The 24521-nt window shown below is 36.7% G+C and overlaps 1 protein-coding gene across 1 annotated transcript in view; it reads right to left on the reverse strand.

Annotated features, from left to right (window-relative positions):
* DNTT (DNA nucleotidylexotransferase) overlaps positions 1-24521 on the reverse strand; it is a 79592-nt gene that overhangs the window by 51972 nt on the left and 3099 nt on the right. The window contains exons 2-7 of the mRNA XM_088528776.1: positions 24294-24468; positions 18759-18884; positions 7929-8099; positions 6882-6953; positions 4686-4809; positions 3221-3353 (exon numbers count right to left, since the gene is read on the reverse strand). Coding sequence (XP_088384902.1) covers positions 3221-3353; positions 4686-4809; positions 6882-6953; positions 7929-8099; positions 18759-18884; positions 24294-24468 — 801 coding nt within the window. The remainder of the gene's footprint in view (positions 1-3220; positions 3354-4685; positions 4810-6881; positions 6954-7928; positions 8100-18758; positions 18885-24293; positions 24469-24521) is intronic.

Consider the following 24521-nt stretch of genomic DNA (forward strand, 5'->3'; position numbering starts at 1 on the left):
CACAAATACTGTACTAACCAGAAGTCTGCTGTTAAAAAAAAAAAAATCTCCCCATCCAAAGACTTATATTAACTCTATAAGTCTTTAAGTTGAAAGAGAAGCTTTGGTCTCAATGGCTTTAGCAATCTGTACTAAGGGATCCTATTCTTTACCTCACAGTATTTGTCCCATTAAGTTATGAAGAAAATAGTCTTAAATCTCTGCAACATGATATAAGAGATGTTGACCAGTGAAAATTGTGCTGTGACAGTTCTTGAATCAGACAGACCACGTAATGAATTCAAGTCTGATAGGTTAAGTGTCCTATGGACACTGTTAAGTGCATCATCAGCACCTTCTGGGCCTCCTTCTCCACATTGGAGCTGTTAGGCCTCACTAGAGGCAGTAAAACGGACAATGGAAGTAGGTGAGTGATTTTGTAAAGGCAATTGTTCCACTTCTGCATTTCAGCATTGCAATTTCTCTTTCAGAATGACCCAAGATCAGTGTTAGCAAAAGAGGGAAAAAAAATCCACCAACTTCTCCAGTCTGTCATAAAAAACAACTCCAACTCAAACCCTCAAGGAATGTTTTACAGATACTTAAGTGTTGGAGACTAACAAAGAATAAACTTATCCAAACTTCAACAGTTTATTCCATTTTTTTTTTTTCTGCTCCTGAATGATTTAAAATTAGGAAGTTTTACAAGTTTGCTGGGAGCTGTGAAGAGTTGCCATCACAACCCTCTGTTTCAGGAACTTTTTAAAAGTTATGTTCCTATATGGATTGAGACAGCTGAAAAGAGTAGCCTTCAACCAAACATAGTATTATCACCACTCCCAAGCAAAGAAAGGCAAGGAAAGTGCTTCTCAATAAAGATGTTTCACACGAGACATTGTCTTGTGAGGAGCAGCAGAAGGATGAAAGCAGTGGAAAGAAAAGGTGGCAAGGAAGTTGCAGATACTAGAGTCCTGTAATACGACCTCTGAAGAGAGGCAAAAGGGAGAATTTGGTGGCTGAGCTGTGACTAAAAGCTATTAGAGTGGAAGAAGAAAGAAATTAGCTGTAACCGGTCAGAGAAACAGGCCTTGGTATATTCTCAGCAAGCATCACAGAAACATATTTTCCATTTTTCATGCCTTATCAGAACAACTTTAATGTTCTGCAGTTTGGAGAGACCACATAGACCCAAAGGAGTAATTTGATTTTTTTTTTTTTTTTTTTTTGTCTGTGGTCTTTTTCCCTGCAGCTATCATTTTGAATTAGAAATACACAAGTAATAACTTCCAATATTACATATGCCATAAAAAAAAGCAACACCACAACAACGAAAAACTACTGGCTTAATCCTACAAAGATGCTTCTTGAAACTAAAAGCAAGCCAGGCCCTAGCACAGTCTCCAGACGTATCCATCACTCAAAGCAAATTGAGACTCTTGATTTCCCTCTCTGTGATCATACTTAGAGCAAAACAATCTGTGCTTCTTTTTCCAAAATTATAAACCAAATATGAAAAACAAAGCCAGGGACCTGGGGAGCAATAATAATACTCAGAATAATCATGAGCTTATTTAGGGATGCCAGCCATGTTTGATTAATAAAATTTGCCTGCTTATTTATATATACACACTAGAAAATCAAAGAAACAAGCAGTGATTTGCTAAACTGAACTAGTGAGATAACATAGAACAGACTATAATCTCATTTGAGCAATGCTACCATACGATACAGGTAAAAGAACAGTCATACATCCCCCTATTGTAATTCAGTAATTAATATATATGTGCTTAATAAAGTTACTTCAGTCCACTTACAAATAAAGTTTTCTACAGATCCCACAACTGCAGCATTTCTTTTTCATGGCCTGGTAAAATTTTGCCTGAGATTGAGTATGTTGAGTACACTAAGCATATTTTAGGATTTAATACTCCCTGCGTATTTAAAGGCATGTAATTAATACACAGGATAACTCACTAAAGTCATAATTAAATAGTTAAGTACTTTCACTTCTGCTTTGCCATGGCCAAATACAAAGCCTTATTTTTAGTATAAAAAAGAACAGCTAGCTACCACGTCTCCCCAAAATAAGCTAGCAGCAGGTTTATATGTGAACCTCTGACACTCACACATTGCATGCAGCTACGCTGCCAACAAGTCTCATGCACACATTGTATCAGGAGAAGCCAGGAGTTGAGTGGGGTGACAGTTAAGTCCCTGCAACCCTCTGACCTCCCCAGGCACATATGAATCAGTTATAGCCAAGCTAGTACAACCACAAGGCCCCTGGCTAGTTCGCATCCACAGGGGCAGCATAACAGCATGTGAGCTTCCTAAATACAAACTCTCATACTGTTCCTGTATTAGGGGCTCAGGGCTCATTTCAGCCTTATGATTGTCATTGATCTCACACATTCGTAAAAAATACATGGATAGCGGCTGCAAATATCTTTGGAGTAATTATGGATCACAAAGAATAATTGTAAAGAAATATCAGGTGGCACAAAGGGGATGAAATGCATTCATCACAAATGCTCTGCAATTACAGTTGCAATTACAAAGCATACAAGGTCTTAATTTTAGTACTGATGTCATGGGAGTGAGTCTGTGAAATCCTATTCAAGTACACCATATTAATCACACAATTGAGATGCTAATTATTAATGTTTTATTCTTCTCTTTCCCTCTCATACTGAGTTACATAAAGATTGACAGAACTGCACTTCTGAAGACTAAGAGAATATTTTAGCTATTCTTGAAAAAATCTTTTTAGTATAAAATACAAAGTTTCACAAAGAAAAAACAATTTAGCATCAGAATTAACTAAAATGCTAGCCTGTTTTGTTTTATTGAGCATGACATGTTAAGTAGTGACGTAAGTGTATTGAATATGTAGCAGGGAGCCTAGTACTCCAGAAGACTATTCTCAGTCTTAATCCTTCACTTTGTGGCCTCAGGAAAATGCTCAGATACTGGAAGAATTCATCGTGCAGATCTTGAGTTACATTTTTGGTTTCGGTTTTACAGAGGAAAAAAAATGAAAACTTTAGAAAAACTAACCAAACAGAAAAGCAACCTGGAATGTCACAGAAGTATCACATGGCCCCAAGATGGCTCTCCTATTTAAAGGAATTATTAAAAATAAACTTTTATATTTTTCCACTTAGTTTCTTAGATTTCTGCAAGAAAATCATTGAGGTTGCATGAATAAAAATGTTAAGTCACCTTGTGAGTTTTCACTTACCTTCTGAAACCACCAGTTACGGTAACTAAAGCATCCGGTAGAAACATATGCACAGCCTTCTTGACAATCAAGTCTACTGCCTCTACTTCTGCCTCAGATACACGGCTAACCAGGTCTTCATAGTAGAGGAGCCCTAAGCATCAAAGGTAGAACAGTGACCAATATGAAATTACGAAAATCCTGTTGCAATACGTAAGCCAGATGTGAAATAAGGAGCCACCAAGAAACCAAACCACTTTGTACGTAGAGAATCACAGTGCTCCCTTCTGACTTATGCTTATATTGCCCAATAGAGCAGAAACCTCCACAGAGCAGATGATAGGATCTCCTTCAGAAAACACCAGCAGCACTACCTGTTGTCCCAATCAATCCTACTTCTCCCTTTCTGACCAAAGCAAACAACATTTTCTCATCTTACTATAGAACTCTCTCTTCAACTCATATGAGCCAAGTGGAGGAATGACCTAGATCTACCAGGGGTCCCGCCAACATCCAAATCTTCAGAAAGACCAGCTCAAGCTGACAAAATGTCAGGGTTTTTCATCTGGGGAAGCAGTACACACTTCCTTATAGAGCAGCTATAATTTATCAGTATCAAGGTGTCAGTCAGAGTAATAGTATTACCTGTTTCTGCTCTTTGAGAACTTGACTGTGTATTTATAAATCTTCCTACCAGTTCTTACTAGTGGCCTTTCTGGGTATACAGCTTTGAAAGGTACTTTTCCTGAAATGGCAGAATTGTATCCAAGTACAGGTCTCAAGATTACTGGATATGCAAAGTATCACAGCTGTCTTTATTATTAAAAGAACGCAGTCTTGCAACTTGCTTCAACTCATTTGAATAGGATTCTAAGGAAAAGAATTCTAAGATAGTCCCAAACACATGGATGCAAAAATAAAGTTATGTGATTCTAACACCACATTATAGAATCTCTTCTTTTGATGTAGTGGATTCTTTTGTTTAAATGGGTTCTTTTACTTAAGGAAGCGGCACAGAAAAGTGAAGGAACATTATTCATTTCATGATGTTTAATAATTCATTGTCTTTAGCAAAGAGTAAGATAAACCAAAATTGTGGTGTTATTCTATAAGTGTCCATAACTTACTTTTAGAACTGGATTCAGCTCCAGAGGAGGACTGTCTTGGAGACAAGTCTCCTCTGAAAAATAGTGTTAATTTTGAGGTTTTCCACAACCTGTGTAATATCCCATTAATAGTTTTGTGTATAAGAGCATATTTTTGGCATCTATATAAGTAATACAAAAATGCATATTCGTATTTTTGGAAAGACATTTAAGTGAGGTTCCTGATATCCTAACTACTATTTTTAAACATAATATTCCAAAGATACCTCAACAATAAAATAGATGCATAAATAAACCTTTGTCTCTATGCCAATTCTCTTTTCAAGTTCTCAGAGCTCAGTGATGATGAATTTTCAGCAAGTCTTTTGTTGGGATCTTACCTACTCTCTGCATTTTTGATAGCTTCAGGGTCTTCTCAGCTTTTACTTCTTCCAGAGTCCGTAAACCCATCCTGTACCACTTCTCAGATGTCTTCACTCCCACTCCAAAGACTGAAGTAAATTGCTAAGTTCAGGGAAACAGTATACATTTCAGTTTTTCTAAAAGAGTTACCCATAAGTAGTTAACAAGCCAATAAGCTGTTAACAAACAGGCTTAACAAAGCTACTAGGAAAAAATTCACTCTATTGGAAAATGTGTAATACAGACATACAGATATAGCTTCTTCTCTGCACAGTGGCCTCCAGCAGACAGTAGTCTTCGTACATGGCCAGTTCTCACTAAAATGAGATCTAAAAAATAGTACAGTATTATCCCCAGCATCTTTGTCTAATTTAGCTAAATCAACAAATATTGGAAAAAAGGAAAGTGGTTTTTATTTCTAGTGAACAAAGTGATTAGGAGACACAAACAAACAGCAAAGGTGTGTCACCTCAAACTGACAAAGAAATCTCTCAGTAATGTAATTTGACTAGCAAAATGATTTTGTATTTTACATACTAGCAGCATCTCATGATGTTGGTACCACTGCACTCCCAAGAGATGCAATCAGTGGCAACATGTGGCTCTTCATATTCTACGTGAAGGGCAATGAGTCTCAGTCATGCATGGCTAGAGATAAGAACATAAAGGCATCTAATCCTGTAGTCCTAATCTGTACTATATCTTGCAAAATATACGTGTTCAAAAGACATATCAAATATTATTTTCCAAAATAGAATTCCATTTCAAATGAGAGGTAATTTATTTGCTTCCTTATTATAAGCAGTTTTACAATCCTTATGTGAGCCAACCTAAATTCCTTTCAGTCTCACCTGGAATAGAGTTCACTATTTTGGCCACTAGAAAAAAATGCCATTCCCCCTCAAAAGAAATCACTCTGAAGTTTTTCTACAGTGATATTCCATTCCTTACCAGTCATTTTGCATATTAACTTATTCCCTCAAAGCAGATGTCACAGATGTAAGCATTATTCATTGGATCAATATCACAGATAAATAATGATATGAAAGCAGGGAACAAAACCTTCAGGCTCTTCCAAAAGCATATTCTGTCTTTACTTTGTCAATATTGAAGCTCTCAACAGTTTCCTTGTGCTATTATTGAATTCAACAAATAATTATGTACAACACACAACTGTCCTTTTCCCTCAAACCTATCACCTTTAAATTCCCAACCTGTTAGTTTTATCTTGTGTTTTTCTAATGAGATTAATTCCTTGAAAATAATTATGATAAAGAAACAGAAGGATGATAATCTTGGATAATATTAACTAAGAATTACCCAACATTTTATACATAATGCATAAAATTGCATACTCTTTGTCTGAGACATGGGAGTTTGTGAAAGAATGTGATTTTTCTAATCATTTAGATTGTTATCTTTTAATGCTTGCTAGCGCTGCATTTTCAAAAGAGTCTATTTCTCAGTTCACAACTATTCCAGCAAACTTCATTGTTTAATTGTGTAATGCGTCCAGAGAAGTAAAGAAAGTAGAATCCGTGCTACTATCTGAATTTCTAGGGAGAAAAAGTGTTATTACTCCCATACTACAATCCATTATTACTCAGTAGATTTAGAAACATCAATTCTGAGACACTGCCAAGAGTGTTCTGAGGAACACACAGGCTTTTTTTTTGCTTGCATATTCAAGCATTGCTGGGCTTCAGCTGGTGAAAGTGAACAGCATGAACTCCTCCTCTGCAGCAACTACATCCATATTTAAGATTTAACTGACCATGCCATTCACATACCCTACATCTAAAAACAAACTGCATGGTTCCAGTCTTTCTCATTTTTCTTCAGGGAGAACAAAACTAAAATAGTTCTGAGTCATCAGAATAAGAAGATGGACTACTATAACTTCATAAGTTTTCAGAAAAAAGACTGCTTAGTTCGAGCTTAGCAGTCCCTGTGCAAGTACCACACTAATTAAGAAGATAACTGATGTCAAAGTCATTTCTTTCTTCTACCACTGTCTTTCCCTCTTCCTCTTCATTCAAGCTACTCTTTCTTTATTTTTCATGTATAATGTTACCTTAAAATAAAATTGAACATTATGCCTCGAATCTACTAAATGGAGAATTACATGCAGTTTTAAGTAGCAGTAGCACATGGTTATGGTAAGAACGACTTACCTTAAATGATTTATATCGTTCATCATTTAACACATCTTTAGCTCTAGAACTCTCTCCTTCTTCAATAATCTCCTAAACAGAGGAAAACATACTCCTTTTTAAATTAAAAACCACAGAAAGCAGTAATAAAATAATCATGTCATCAACCTGCACAAACATGAAGAGTCTCCTTACATTTTGCATCAGGATCAATTGTGAAACGCTTCTCCACCCAGAACTCCCATTTACTCAAGGATGAAGAGAGATCAGGATCATAGACTATATTTTGAAGTATTTATTTACTCATAAGCTGACAGTTGAAAAGTAACTAAGTTATCAATAAGTTGCCCTGGAAACTAAGTTTCATTATTTTAGTTTACTTCTCTTAAAAATAGGGAGTTCTGTAAGAGTAGAGGTTTTTTTACTATTAAGTTATGCTCCCTGTAGTCTTTTTGATAAGGAAACAAAAAGCTCCATCCTATCGTCTGACGCACCATAATTGAATTTGTAGTCCCCAGGTAGCAGTTACACAGCTGCTTTTTTAACAGGTGGAGCAAGGCAGAGGAGGAGATGGAGTGATCCACAGCACTCAGTAATCACCTCTCCAGACAGCTAAGATGCTACTACCAACTGCCTATTGGAATAACACTAAGACACGGGGTCTTGAAAAGGCCAAGAACTAAAGAAAAGAATAGGGGATATTCAAAGCTCCTACAAGAATTTAAAGTTTATCCATCACCTAGATAAAAGGGCCTGTTATAACTCATAACAAGGTAGGATTTAACATTAAAGTACTAAAATATTTACCAGTTTTGCAGAAACAGTATTTGCAATAAAGCATTCAACTGAGAAGTACAGTGCCAAGGGCAGAATAAATCTCATGAGTAGAGCTATTATCAGTTAACCTGTCACATACAAATTAGACTACTAAAATGATACATGCAGATCACCCCACATTACTTATTTCTATACATAAATTATCTTTATCCATAAGGGGCCTTTCTGTGACAGGTATTTTTCTGCACAGATTTAAGAAAAGCACAGAAATTAAAGTTTTACAGAAGGTACCTCGATGATGTCTCTGACTTGATCTCCCATGCAGGGCAAGCCCTGTATGTCTTTCATTCTGACCACTGGAAATGGAAGAAATTTCAGCACAGAAGCTGCTCTCTGAAATTCCAGGGAGAATATTTCATTTTCTTTGAACTCATAATTTTCAGCCATTATTTCAAAGGCATCCTGTGAGGGGAAAACTTTACTCAGTGAAGTAAAACCTTACACAAAGCTCAACATTTACTAAGTCCTCAAAGGTAAGCGTTTTCTTCCAATTTCTTACTATTCGAGGCAGTCTCTTGAGAGTAGATATCAAGCTTTGATCTCAGACAGGTATCCTGTTTAGTCAATTTTGCTGCATTTATCAGCTATTGCTTATCCTGCCTGTCTTCCAGCTTGTTCCTCTTTCTGCCTTGACCCACAGACTATTAGAAACACCGAAGAACTGGCATCTATCTGCCTGCAGTGACACTTCCCCAAGGTCTAATCCTGTGGCTGTTCAGGAAGTCTTTTAGGAAAAAGAAAAAACACATTATCCAGTAACTTCCTACTCACATTATCATATCCATCCTTCCACTGCACTTGGCTCCTCACTTTAACCTACCTATACGTTACCCTGTGTGCAGAGAGTTAGAGATACTATCTCTACTCATTCATTAGAGTAGGGATAATGCAGATATCAAAGACCTAGGAAGTGACTTAGCAGAACAGTGACATCCAGCAAATCAGAGAGAATCAAGAGAATAAAATTAAATAGCTTTTTCTTGTCCTTCGTATTAAGGGAATCAGTCTTTGCATGTAGAGGTGAAATTTTCTATCATTTACAATTAAATGTACAATTAAACAATTAAACAATTAAACCCTAAAAAACTAGCTAGCTTTCAGTTTTATCACTATATTAACATGTTCTGTACTGGAAAAGCCAAATAAAAAACAGCAGCCTCTGCAGAGCTCATTAAGCTACTTTAAGTAGCTGTATGTTTGATATTTCCAGATGCACTCGACTTGATTCCAATCCAAGAACTAACATGACTGCAAATGCAGTTAAATCAGTCATTTCTTACACTGAGTGAATCAAGGACAGCATCTGTCACCCTGCATTGGTGAAACAGCCTGATTTACACACACACCTTTTTTGAGCATCAACCCTTTAAACTATTAAAACATAGAAAGACTTAAAACTTAAATATTCCTTTCACATAGAATGTAGACATTCACATTTTAAATTTCATTTTGGTGAGTTCTAGAAGAATAGACCATCTGGTATGTTGTGTTCAGATTATAAAGATTATAGTTTCATTGAAGCAAAATCGAGAAAATATTGTCTCTATTGACCCCGGAATTTGCAAAACTTTCATGTTAACAAAACCCAAATATGCAAGCTGAACAGGCTTGACACATCCCCTTTACAAGGAACAGGCACCTCATGTGACCAATGCACTTCAATTTGAAGTGCCATGTTGCAGAGTTTGGCATCTTTCTCTTCACACCTCCATACATTGCTAACAGCATAGAGAAGCAGATGTTCTGTTCTGTGTTGTCATTTAGGAAGTTTCATTTGCTGTTCTCTAGGTTTTTCTGTACTTAGAGTTAAGACGTAGTTTACTTGCAACACCTGTTTACACAATTTATCAGCACATCTGTCTGATTTGTTTTTCAGGTATTAATAGAGAAAACTATCTGATCCAGAAAAACTACTGAAATTGTGCTTCCCTTTCTTCCTTCTCGAGATAAGCTGGTTGGTTTGGGATCCCAATCTTTATCTTCAAAGAACAGCTCAGACATTCAGATCTGTTCAGTTGGATCAGTTATCTCACAAACCTCCCAGAAATGGACAAAATTTTGCATTCTGAATAAATACAAAGTATCAATTACTAGGATCTTCAAATAAATAGTCATTGGGTGATGAATTAACCACCCTGGCAAAAATGCATGATTAATCAAAAGTAAATTTCTTATAACACTAATTGATTCTGGGCTGGTCACAGAGAATTTGGTTTGTTCTATATTCCTAGCACCACCTTACTCCCTCCTTTCTCTTAGGATCTGTCATTTGTAGCCCATCTCACTAGAGAAATACTACCCTTAGCTGCATATTTATTTATCAGCTTATGCCAAATTTGTAAGTGATGTACCACTCTGCTTTCAGAACATTTAATGAAAAATCTCTTGCGAGAGAGCTGCTTAAGAAAATGCTACTTATGTTCAACCAACCCCCAGGTATAAGAAGCGAAAGTGTGTGCTCTTTTGAAAGAAAGCAGAAATTCTAAAAATAGTGCAAAAAACACAGCCTCTTTAATGCTGTCTTTAAAGCTCTTGCAGTGGCTCGTTATTGGATTTATTCTTTTCTAAGAAAAAAAAATGTTATTTGCTTGACATATGCCCTTATGCACTACCTAACTTTAAGTGAAATATATGTAATTGAGTGCACATTGTAACATTCTTTTAGAAAGAAAACTAATGTCCAAGGGGGAAACCGTCAGAGTAACGTGGGATGAATATCCCAGCTTCCTTCTGGAAGAAGGAACTGAGTATGTACAGTATGCAAAGCCAATGGGCAAAAGCATTTTGCAGCTGGGGTATTTTAAGTCAGATGTTTCCTCTACTATTTTTGTTTATTTAATGTAGTAGAAAATTTTGCTGGGAGCTGCTTAAGTCCCTGCTTCAAGCGATTGAAGGACTGCTCTGATTCAGCAGTGCCCTGGCAGGTCTGGGACTATGATAGCCCTCGTTCCTGGATAGACACAGTGCCTAAGGAGCACAGGGTGGATAAGATGCAAAGCTTGTTCTGCCAAGACCTTCCTCTTCACCCTCATTATCAGCTTCAACGATTCTTTATTATTTTATACTAAATAAGAGATGCCATTTCTTGTTTCAAATGGAGTTTGGAGTTCCTCTCACAAGATTAGGATTACCCACCCTTTCCCCTCTGTTTCACCTTTATAATCCATGCAGACAATTCTCATAGAAAGGGTTGTTTGGTAAGAAATTTCTCACTCATTGCTGGTTAACACCAACAAAATTCATCAGAGGTTGCAAACAAAAAATGTGCAAGTGCTCTTATTAAAAGACAGACATATAGAAAATGGTTCTTGCAAGTACCTACTTGGCAGTATGTAGTAATGACATATACCAGGAAAATCATCCTTGTTTTGATAAAGCAGCAGAAAAATTTAAGATTTCTTCTCAATCCCAGTAGGAGGCCTCTCGCATTGGTATTTAAATAAATGTATTCTAGACAGCAGAATCAGCCCTCATGACAAATGTATGTGTATGTACAAGTGCCAGTGCTATTTTAGCAAGGCGTGAGCCGGTTTTTGCTAGCGGGTGGACAGTTGTCAGAAAAGCTGCATCGCCACCATTTTTGAAGACAGTCATATGCAGCATTTTACGCAGAGTCTGTTGACAGGCAATGAGAAAATAATATCAAAGCATTTTTATCATTCTAGTTTGCATTATTCAGTGTTTTCCTGCCTCTGCAGAGCTCATTAAGCTACTTTAAATAAACAATTAAACTAGTATTGAATATGCATTATTCCCAATAGAAAACAGTGCCTGCAAATGCTGCAATTAATTACAGATCTGTCTCTTTACATAAAACTGCTTTTGGCATTCTTTCTGATAAAGTCTTTCTGCTTTAAGAAAAGAAAGAAACTAATCGCCAAGTGGACTTGCTATCTATTCAATATCACAGTCCTTATTGGATAATATTCCAGAGGGGAAAAGCACATGAAACTCCAATATTAACTCAGAAAAAGCCTGCAGTCTAGTAGATCTCTGGTGAAATCTATTTATGGTGGTCTAAGAAGAACAAATGCTGACCTCCCTTTTATTCTAAATCTTGGTGTTCCTTCCATTAAATTTCTTACCATCATCTTTAACATTGAGATCAATACTCAGGTTGCCTGTTAAAAAGATAGTAATTTAACAGGGAACTAAATTTCTAGAGTTTCCATCCTCCATATGCAGGATTTTCATAATCACCAGAGTATTCTCCAGAGGATGCTCCAATTAAATGCAAAAGATAGCCGGGCTACATTTCAGTTTGCTTTTTGAAATGTTTTCATTTTTTATTTTCTAACTGTACCCAAAACTGTGGAATGCACTTTGGCAAGACCTGGGCTGTGGAGAAATTCTAGGGCTTCCCTATCCCATCTTCTTAGACATGAGGCACACAGATTTTACTGAAATGTATTAAGAACAGGGAATTGCATGAATTCCTGACAAAAGTTTCAAAGCTAATCTAATATTTGGCAATGAAGTCTTATGAAATTAAACATCAAAGCAAAACCACTAGAACAAGATTTTTTCCATGTGTAGATACGAACACTAAAATATTAGAAGACTTTAGTTGCTAAAAACCACAACACTGAAGTTAACACAAAGGACAAGGTCCTCAGCTAATACGTATTCAGAATGATTTTTGAAAAAATGAATAAATCAATGGTGCTATGTCAGTCTACACCTGCTGAAGAACTAACCCCATGATATGGGACACTAACACCAGAGTGCAATACTGCTCACACTCAGAACAGGAAAAAGAGGCTTCCAGCCTGGAATTCAACAAAAATCTGATTCAAGAAGAATATGATTCATAAGATAGTCAACAAAATTCCACTGCTACTTGCAAAATAGTCTTTAATAAGATTAGTTTAAAATTCCATAAGGATAGATATTGCAAATACCATGTTAAGAAAATATTTTAAGCTTATTCTATTTTGCAAAGGACAGTGTCACAAGAAAAAGAATTATATCCTCACAGACAGGACACTTGTCTTAGTTCCATGCCCACATCCACTGTTTTGGGGTTTTGTTGTTGTTGTTTTTGCTGCTATGACCTTAGAGAGTTACTTCAGCTCTGTCACCACGTTCCTCTGCTGCCAGTCAGGGCTTTGAGCTCTCCAGGGAATGGATTGTCTTTTCTGATGTGTTTGTACAGCATCTCTCATTAGGAAAAAGGTCTCTATCTTGGGCCCTCAAATGCTAAGGCAATACAAAAAACAATACTATATCTTTGTAAAGAGGAACCCAATCAGTCAAAAAGCTAAATATTGAAGGATGCTAAACAAGTAAAATGAAAGAAAAAGGGAAAAAAGAGAAAGAAACCAAGCCACATGATACCTGGTTGAAGGACTCTGAATGACTATTTCACTAAGAATAGCAATTTGAGTTAAATTGCTTTTCCTCTCAATCTTTTTTACACTTGAAGTTTATTTGGTAAGATGTACATCTAAAGGGGGCTTAGTTCTCATCATTTTGCTGTTGCCAAGGTTCAGTGTCCATTCAAAACTGACTAAAGGGAATTCAGAGATTCAAAATGACCAATTGAATCAAATACAACAGGCTTAATTTTCTTCTCCCTTTCCCAGTGTAAATTCCAAGTAATTTCACAAGTCAACGAGACATCATGCATGTATACACCTTAATATGCATAATACATAGTTACATATGCACACACACCCCCAAATGCACACAAATAAAAATATATACTTCCAAGTATTTAATTCAAGATAATTAAGCATGTTGAGTCAACTTGTAGTATTCACTGAAGTGGTTTTCAAGTGAAAAAATATCCATTTTGATTCAATTTGATGTTTTTTTTTTTTTCCTAATCTGAACTGAAAAGCCCAGTCCTTGCCTAACTCTAAAGGCTTTATCATATCACCTGAAGACAGATTGAGAAACAAAGAAGCTGAGAGAATAACAGCAGTAGTTTGATATGCACCATCTCAAGGCTCTTACAGATGTATATTTTTTAGGGGTATTTGTTAACTCAAACTGCTTCCCATATTAATTGTGACAGATTATTTTCTTAGCAGAAAAGTAAAATATTTGAGAGTTCCCATTTTTTTCTGCATAACATGAGACATCAATTGTGAGAACAAGTAAGGAATATCAATTCTGTAATGCTGCCCCTGAGCAGATCAAAATGGACAGGGAAAAGAGAAATATAAAATGTTAAAGAGATACTCCATGTATTAATATGCTTAAAGAAAACAGCCTAAAGAAAACAGCCTAAAGAAAACAGCCGTGACGGATACATGAGAACACCTTAGCTGCTGAAGGGTGCATGTGTTCTGTGCTGTACCTGTGTTTCAGGGCACATCCTGTCAGTTGTCTGTAAAATGTGAAGAATTATTTTCTCCTAAGACCAAACTGCCAGTTCATTCCAGGCAGAAACATACTTCACATTGCCATTTTGATGTACTGTCTGGAGAATTTTACTCAAATAAGTTATATCAGTAACACAGTATGCATATACTCAGAACATGTATTCAGCTAGCCATTTTCTTTTATAGAGTCTTCAAGATTATAAAATTAAAAGTGAGGGACTCCTGAGATCTGGTTCTAAAATAATAATAAAATTTTAAAAACAATAAAATAGAATTGGAATAATAAAAATTGCTTGAGTCACATAATGGCTGAATATTTTTCTCGGTACAAAAAGAACAGAAAATAAAAAGCAAACTAATTTTTTTTCCACTTAGAGAATGGGAGGAACATCAGCCATCTTTTCCAGGCTAGACATTCATATTCTCATGACCATGAGTTACTCTGCCAAGTCAGAGTACCAGTCAGTAGAATTAGCAGTAAGCCTCAGAATCAAAGGACAATTTGCCACTGACTTAATTAGTTTCTTCTGTAGGAATTAAATTGTTCTCAAACAAGAATGTCTCTCTGAATTTTACTGAGGTCTGGTATTAATATTCAGATCCAGCAATCCCTCTTGGGCAAAGCAGAATGACTCCATTTATTTTACCACATGAAAACCCAAAGCAGCCCCCAAGTGTCTATTTTTGATGGGAGGGGGAGAATGGCTAGCTATTTCCAAATAAATCAGAAAACAATACTGTAATAGCATATTCTATCATAACATTAATGTTTAAGACAAACAAAGGAAAGATGTTTAAGCAAAGCCTCTGGTGTAATCATCTGGCCTTTTGTTTTGCATCTTTACTCATTTGAGCAGTTGCAATTGCTCAGTAGGATTGCCTGTGGCATGTCCCAAAGATTGCAGAAAGCCCCACAGATCTAAAGGGGTTTATTTCTCTTATGTAAGCTGCCACACATTGCCACTATTTTTCCCTTGGCACATGACTGGAAATACCAAGTTTATTCTCCATATAAACAACAGGTCCTGCTACTACTCAATGGCTCACAAAGTGATATTTTAATAATTTGCATCGTATTGAACATAGGCATGAAAACTTTACTTCTCAATCATCTCCCACAATGTAAAACTGATTTGCTGTACCTAAATGATTTCCTGAATCCTCCTCGATAAAGGGAACATGAGCGCTAAGAAATTGCATCTTGCACATACTAGACCTCCTTCACATTGTCTTCATGATCCCTCATGAAATCTCTCTGCCCTTTACTTGTAATAAACAGTCTTTCAGTTGTAAAACATATACTGAACAATTCACCATGAAAACTGATGACTACAGTTATGTTATCTTCATACAATAAGTCTCCAACAGCATCTCTCTCTAGGAGGCAGGAGATTCAAAGCCTCGGTATACTCACATCACTGCCCTGTCAGTGACTGTTTTCATGCTATTGTGGACAGACTAAAAGATCTCAAATATACATGTTACTCCCTCTCAAATACAATTTCTATTTATTCCAGGGAGGAATTTGACACAGGATATTAAGGCATCTAGATCCATTAGGAAAATCAAAGACCCCTAAGTTCATCCAAAATATAAAAGCAAATAAAAGTTCTGTGACTCTGTAACAGGCAAGACCAAAACTCAATATTTTCAAGGTAATTGAAGAAAGGTGAATATCTGTAAGAAAAAGGAATAACTCTGCCTCATAGAATGAAGATGTTATAACAAAATTCTATCATCAGCCCATTATTCAGGATGGTTTAGACCTAATTTTGGGATGCACAGCATTGAGCTAGGGAAAATCTATCATTTAATGGTTGGCTGCCCACAGCACACACAGACAAATTATAACTACTTCATTACATTTGCTAAATGCCTGCACTGAAAAATCTGTTGGAACACTTTTATTCACAAACATGAATTATAGGTTTAATACAAGATCCACAAAACAACAAAACTTAAAACCAAGCCCCTGTGGCATTGGGCAGACTGACTGGCAGTCTGCCAGAAAATGGGTTAACACTTGCAGTCCATAAACACCTAAGTCTTCAATTGTCATTGAAGATTTTTGGATAGGAGGAAAAAGAGCCCTGAGGAGCTACATCATAAATTTCAAGATACAAATGCTGGACAGACTCATAAGCATTATCAATTTGTCCTGTATCACCTCCAGAAATAAAATACAACATGATCCTGGAAGGGTTTCTCTCAAGACAGAAGGATGAAAAATGGCCCCTTTCGTTGCCACTAAACCTAATTTCTGCACAGACTTAGAATTGTTTGATATATGGGATAACTGAACATAGCCCCAGTACTCCATCACTGAAGTATATTCCTTCTAACATTTTCAGCTAATTTATCAAGTACAAGTTGTAGTTTGACATTAAAGCTACTGCAGTGAAAAACCTGGAAATAATTTAGGGACTGCCTCTCTATGAAAAGCAGGTACAACTGAGACCACTCAATAAATAATATGTTGCTGCTAACATAGTTCCACAGTAAAGTTTGAATTGAATTTTGACTAAATTCAGCAATTCAACAACTTGAAGAGGAACTATATATTCCCCAGAATTATAGTATTATGTACTATAGTATTTGAAAATAGAAAAATAAGGTGAAAATTTACATAGAAGAGAAATTTAAAGTTTTTAATGTATCATTAAAATCAGCAAACTCTTATTTTGGATCTTTCTATGCTCATTATTTTATCAATAATTAAAAATCATGGCAACACCATGCCTTCTAAGAGTAGCCATTATATTTTTTCCATTTTCCATTACACTTCCTGTGCTTTCCCTTTTCTTTTCCCTTTTTACTTTCAAAATATCTACAATATTGGTTTGTTTTCAGCAAATATGAAGTTATGATACTTATTTAAAACCTCTTCATGAAGGTCAATATTTTCCAGAACCTTTTGGTCATACTGTTTTGAGTCTGACATGTTATTTACAGCAACTTAAATTCGTTATTTAAGAACCAGGAAAAACAATGATTATTTTTAATAGGTTAAATGAAAACATAGTATGTAGCTTTGCTTCTCTAGAAGGAAGTTGGACACTAGAGATTTTGAAAGCAGCAGTCTAGAGTGATGTAATCATTCAGGAGGGAAAGGAGCTCAGAAGACCAAACCTCAGGCTCAAAGCAAGTTCAAAAGAGGGTTTCATGCCATCATATTTTGAAAATCTCTAAGGATGGAGACCGCACAACATCGCTGGACAACCTGTTCCAAAGCTAAATTATTTTCATAGTGAATTTTTTTTCTCCCCCTTTGAAGCATTCCTGCTTCAGTTCATGACCTCTGGTTCTCATTCCCTAATCCTGCACCTCAGCAAAGAGCCCAGCTCCATCTGCCCAGTCCATCTTCTGTTTAGCACCAATAAAGCATTCCCTTTTTCATACTAAAAGCCAGTTTCTCAGGTGCCCTCCATCAGTTCAATCTCAGCCCTTCATCATCGCAGCCCTGCAGCCGCCATCCAATGTGAGCAGTAACACACTGCTCAATTCCTATCCAAGTACAAGCCTTGGCTGTGAAGAAAAAAATTATGGATTAAATTTAATTCTCCTCAGCTATGTAACAAAGGGAAAATTTCTAAACAGCCACATTCATCTACTTGAGTACTATAAACACTAATAGTTGTCCATTGTGACCAATGATTCAATTCAGAGCATTACTACAAGGCAAGACCTGCTGTGTTTGACTTTTAACTGTTTTGTCTGTTTCCAAACCAAAACACTTGAAAGTTTGTCAGGTTTAGCTTTGATTTTGAACTTCCAGGGTTTTTAATATTCAGATTATTGTATTTTTTTATTTTCAAAATACTAGTATCTATTCTTACTCTAAATAGCATTTTCTTTTCATATAGATCTCACAATAATATTCTAAGATTTGCGACTACAGATGCTTACACACAGCCCAAAAGTAAAAGCTAATAAAATATATAATAATAAAATAAACAAAAAACCTTCAGGAAGACACAGAGTTGTTTCACATAGTTGAAAATGTAGGAACATATCTAGGCCAGACCAATTCAGACCAAATTACATTAGAGCATGTTTCAAATGTTTCCTATTACCAGTTGATGTCAACTGCCCAGAGCCAGCCAAGAGGGGACATAAGGCACAAGACTACATAGAATTTAGATCAGATGACTTGGTCTTTTCATGTCTACTGAAGTCTAATGTTAAGAATTTAAATGGAATGTGACAATTTCTGAGATACCTATTTAATTGGACAGTTTAAGGAGGGTTCATCATGTTAAGCGATTACCTTGATCACACAATCTGTCTTTATAATTAAGCAAATGTGAAAATACAAAGCTTCCAGCCTCATTTTGAGGATCTGAGCACCTGGGGAAAAGACTAGAGTACAACACACAATCACACAGTGTCTTCAACCGAACAATACCAAACTGGTTATTACTACCACCTTCATCTTGTCAAATAGGACTGTAATGAAAGAGTAAAAGACATTCAGAGCATCATTCTATCAATTGTTTTCCAAAAAACTCATGTGCTTTTAAGCTATTAGCATATTTAAAGATAGGCTTTCAGCAGAAATACATAAAAGATGTAATTAGGTGTACACTGTTTTCTTTTAAGTATAGCAGTTTTTTTATCGTTATAGTTGTGCTGAATGTTTAACTCATCAATTTACTGAGGGTACCATGGATAGCACTGACCCCAGTATTGTATTATTTTATTTGTTCTAGCTCATGAATGGAATATATATTACCGTGAATTTCTTGTTCAAGTTATTTAAAGTTGTCTTCCTTTGACATGAATATTGAGATACTTTGCTTACAGTAAATGATGGCACTTCTGGTTCACATGTATTCACAGCTGGAAACTCATCTTGCTCCTAGAAAAACAAAAGCAGGGGGGATAGGGATAAAGTAGTGTTGCATATATCAACTAGTTTAAAATACTAAAAATCTACTTCTTGAGCCCAAAATACCTTCCTTTAAATGTAACAAGAGATTAATAGTGCCTTTCCTATCTACCTAGGAAAATCAATTGATTTTCTTTCAGCACCATTGATAAGCCAGGTGACTAACAGGAGTATTCATTTTGTGAATAAAGTTCTTGCCTGGAGATTTCAGGTGTGTTGTTATTTTAAATCAGGGAGTTTTTACCTGGTAAATATTGCTTTTGCTGTTATTGCAGAAAGGCTCCAAAACTACAAAGCCTTAAAAGCAGATAAAGTTTAAAGAACAGACAGCTTTTTGCAGCCCAGAAAACACTAGCTGATTCAATAGAACAGGAATGTGAAATGGAGAAGGAAAAAATAGTAGCACTCACATTACTGACTGAGTTTGTAACTGAATGTAGTACTGAAGAAAAAAGTCTATATGGCTACAGCAATCTTGCCTCCTTTTGTCTTCTAGGCAAAATGAAAGAAAACAGTCTCAGCTTTAATTGAATGAATGCAGCTGAAAATGTTCTATTTTGGGGTCATTATGAAGTGAGCAGAATATTTACAAACAGCCATAAAAACCATCATCTCTATCCACTCATGCAGCCACAGCACTCACCTGATAATGTGGTGACAGACATGCTCATTCACATCACATTACTTTTAAATGTTCGCTGGAGGAAGGAAAAGGAGCCAGGTGCCTAACCTTAAGCAAGAACATCCTAAGAACCTACAAACTATCATAGCTGATCCTGCTTTTTTTTTTTTTCTCATTGTGTGTCATGCAAAAGGCACTGACCAGTCTGACAAGAAATTCGGAGGTCAACCTCAAACCTCAGGAGTATCTTTAGCCTAGTGAGGAGGGAATTCACCTACAAGGTGGGATATGTTAATTCATATCCCAAAATGGCAGAAGGGAGTCCCCAGTCTGTATCCTTCATGTATCAGTGCCCTTACCAGTGAGCAAGCAGGAACAGAGTAGCTGGCACCAGCTTTGCTACTGCTTTACACACCCATCCCTTGAGTTCTTCTGCTTTCACTCAAAGTGCCCAAATCTGAAATACTCTGTGGGTGTTTCCAGGATTCTCAGTATTTGTGTTATTTTTTCCCCATTTATCATTTTTCCTGAAAGCATTTGGCAGATCTGTCAAGAACAAATTACATCCACTATCCAAAAGCCACAGGAAATGATTAAATAGATCACACATATACACTACGAAAATTTTCATCCCAATAACAGAATAACGGTCCCTTTCTCAAATTAAAGGTATATAGATAGCAGCTATGCTAGGCAACCTATGTGTGTGTGTGACATGCTCACATATAAGATATTTCATACTAAAATGCCTTTGTATTTGATTCAGAGTAGTTACATAATAGTATTCACAAAAAAAGGCATTTGCTTATACAGCTGAAAGGAGAGAGTTATATGGCAGTCTGCATAGTATATGCTGCAATGAAGGAAGTTATTTCATGCCTAAGTCCACTCTTGGGAATAACCAAAATGGGCTTCAGTCAGGATAAACAGCTCTACTCATCCACTCTTGAGCACATTCATGAATTATACTTTAAAAGTGATTTCAAATCACAAACTATGATTGATTATAGCTAATATACTGCTTGAAATACTGGTGCCAGATGAGAGAGCTGTGAACAAGAATAGTGTTACTGAAGAAAACACAGTAAGCCATTAGCTACATTAGAACATAGACCTGACACATAGGAAAAAAGCCCCCTGCACAGCCCTACCTGGCATCTAATGAGGGTAAAATTAATGCAGAACCTCAGCACGCTTAGAAGGGTGATAGACTGGCACATAAAAATCCCATTGCGCCTTAGCAAAATTTGAGCATTTTTCCTCAATCAGCATCCACATGGTTACACTCTTAATTAGCCTGACTTAGTTGTACAAATAACAGAACAAAATTGGGCTAGAAATCAATAGCAAAAGTGTCTTGCAACTCTAATTGCTTCCTTCTGATTTGTAGGGAATATTATGATGCCTGCATGAGAGCTACAGAAATTATCTTTTCCTGTCATCAGCAAAAGACAAGAGCAGAATTTCTATTGCTTTTTGGTGGGAAGAGCAGATGGAAGAATATAATTTGCACAGATTATGGGACAAAACATCCTGTCCAGTGGCAATTAGTGCAGTACAAGCAATGCTGCAAAACTCTCACAACCTCAGAATAATTTATTGTTTTGGGAGGAAACAGCTACAAACATGAGCAAAATATAAGCATTTAAATCTCTTTTGCAGACATCTCCACTACATTCAGACCAAATTATAGCAGACTACACAGGGTTTGGCACTGCAAATTTCCAAAAGCACAGGCTGGTTGCTTGCTTCTGATAAAACCCACACCTTAATTCTGATGAGTTGCTACAGAAAACCTGCAAAATGGCTGTAATTGGTATTGCATTAGTGTATGCATGTGAGAACACTTTGGTGACTAGAGCTTTCAGTTTAATACCTTTCTCATTGGGTCACATTTATATTTGAATGTGCAAAGTGATATCACAGCATAGGGAAAAAAGAGAGCATGAGAGCCACAGTGGTGAAAGAGGAACCTAGGTAGCTACTACATAATGTGGTTTGACACAGCCCCTCACAGCCAGCAGCTTTGCAAAGTCCAGACAGCACTGATCAAATCATAACATCTGCTGATAGCCAGCATTTTATGAACAGAGGAAGGCTAGTCTAAGTTTCATTTTATTTCTGGGGAACTCTGTCTATGTGAAAGATTTCTTCCGTTAGTTAAAGCCTCCCTCTTTCATGAGGCAATAGAGTGAGACACTGAGGAAAATGTTAAATATGAGCTGCCTGACACATGCCACACTCCTGTCAGGGCTCCAGAGGAAGGGGATTTGCACATTTGTGCAACACCAGCACCCCTCAAACCCCCAGGCTGGGGGCAAAGTGGGTGCTCCTCTGCTTGGGGGTGGCAGTGGGACAAAGGAGGTTGGAAAAGCACAGAAACATCTGCATTTCCCTTTAGATTTGCTGCTTAGCTGCCTTGCTTTGGTAGAATTAAATCATGGTTAAGTATAAAAGTCAACTATCACTGAATGAATCTCTGCAAGTTCAGACGAGCTTGGGCCTGCTCACCCAACCTTCTACACTACATAAATCATTCCAACACCAGAGCATCTTGCAGAGCAGTCTGCACTTTAATGACAATTTTAATTAGTGCATTGCCTAACGGTCTGTAACTCTAACTTATTCCCCTTGTTTTGCATTATGAAGGACATTTCCTTTCCACAACACATTAAAACAAGTGCCCTCAAGAAACCTTAGGCTTCCAGATTACCGAGGGACCTAAAAGGTGAAACCTTGGCACTACTGAAATTAGGATTGTCATCAGAGCCCACTGTAGATGGGTTTTTAATACAAATATTTGCACACTGCCATCCATTTTTTACTCCCAAAACTCTTAGATACAGCCTGAGTTCAAGGTTTGTTAAATCACTTTCATTTCATAAGGCTGACATAATGGACCAAATTTGTCTTCAGTAAAGCACCAGTTCTCCTACCTTATTTACAAGACCCAATATTTAAAGAGAAAATGACCATTTAATCCAGTCCTTCCTCACTTATCAAGGCAAGAAAAGGTTCCAAGGATATATTTAGTAACAAAATTGTTTTAATTTTGCTGACTTTCTAGAATCCTTTTGCTTCCTTGCATCACAAAAATGCTTAGTACTTGGAGACTGCAATACAATTAAGAGTGGTCTTAACTACAAGTTTTAAAGCTAATAGTACAGCTGTTGCAGGCTTGTGTGCTGTGCTCTACAGTTATTAGCATGAAGCCTCTATGCCTCAATAAATATAGAAACTCTTGCTTACAGAGCCAGCCTTGAGATATAGTAATGATCCCACGACAGTGCTGCTAGCATTTTTTTTCCAGAAATTTCTGCCCTAGTATTATTCCAAAAAGATCTACTTATTTTATATAAAAGAAACCTAAGGCAGCTCAATTTTCAGTAGCCTTCTCACAGATAAAGTGCAAGCTTCAGCCTATTTAGAGATATTGGAGAGAAGTGAAGGTATTTCTCGCTTTGAAAAGAAAAATATCAATGCATGAAAAGATACTTCCTGAGCCATCTGAAGCCACAGGCTTTTCAGCACTGAGGAAATTAAGTGGAAGCTGCACAATGGATAATCTCGTTCACTTTTAAACCTGGTGAAAATCAGCATAGTATATTGGGGTTTATAGATTTGCTCATCTTGTTTGTGATTCCTGTTGTTTGGACTTTTTTTTAAAATCCCAGGACTTACACACTTTAATGACCTGTTTGTCTTTAAGATTATATAATAGTAAAAAAATCTTGTGACTACTTTTATTTCTCTTTATCTTTTACATTTTAGCATATTCTCCTTTCAGCAGGTTCACTGGAAATATTGCAAAAATACTGTAGAAATATTTCCTGGGAGCACTGCAAATATAAACACCCATTCTGTCACAGCATTATGCTGAGTCTGGGAGCGACAGCTCCATCTGGTGTATTCATTGCTTTTTAAATTGTTATTAAACAGCAATTTTTATGTGTAAAATCTGGGAAAATAGTTTCTGGCAGTGAAAGATGACTGAAAAGTGAATCACAAGCAGGTTTTATTGCAGAATCATTCCTTGTATCCTAAAAATCAAGATTACAATGAGAACGCTGTTCTCCTCCTGCTGTTTAATTTTCAGACATGCTCTACCTGCCAGGGAGATGCATAGGGCTGTGATCCTAGTGTTCATGGGTTTCCCACATGCCATTTGGCAGCAGTGGCATCGTTCATACAGAACCCCCAAGGCTCCAGGCCACCAAGCCCAGGAGGTGCCCTGCACTTTATAGTAAAGTGATCCTGACAAAAATCAATGTCTTCCAGTCAGCTGGTCACTTCTATAAAGAAAAGTATTTTAACATGTATTGCCTTGAAGAGCAAGTATTCCTCCAAGAGCTCACTTAAATGCATTCCTCTCAGTAGTATTTTTACCATGATTGTTAAGTGTTTGTGGAAATATCACAAATCCCACAATAAAATCAAATGCTTCACTGAATGAAGTTTCCCCTTTAATGGCACTAAGCATGCATAAAGAACAGATATTATTCAGTTTCTAAATTGCAAGAGTGTGATAATTTACAGATCATATGGGTATCTGCCAATATAAGAAAAGGTTTGGAAGGTATCCTTAATTTCTTGCAACTGATTGAATTAGTAATATAAGCTTCAGAAAAAAATTAAATTGAAAAAAAATTATTTGCAACATATTTGTATAGAATTTTTATATATTTGGGGCTGGGAGGGTAAGGTCACAGTCGTTCCTTTTGCATGACATTGTATTCACTTTGAAGTATCTGACTTACCACGAGCCGATATTTCATTTCCAACTCAATTGGCCTTCCAGCTTCCATGCAGGCTGTGAACCAGGAAATATCCAGTAGCTCAAACCTGGAGCTGTCCTGCACTGCCTGCCCCCTCAGCCAGTCCAATACCTCCAGGTAGGAATTGTTCTCTGCTACAATGTGGGTGACAGACTCACTGTCAAGAAACACACAAAAATAAGCTCTTTTTTTTTCATTTCTTTATTATTT

The sequence above is a fragment of the Tinamus guttatus genome, unplaced genomic scaffold (assembly GCF_059628265.1).
Source record: "Tinamus guttatus ecotype Peru unplaced genomic scaffold, ASM5962826v1 Tinamus_guttatus_pri_ptg000314l, whole genome shotgun sequence".
NCBI lineage: Eukaryota > Metazoa > Chordata > Aves > Tinamiformes > Tinamidae > Tinamus > Tinamus guttatus.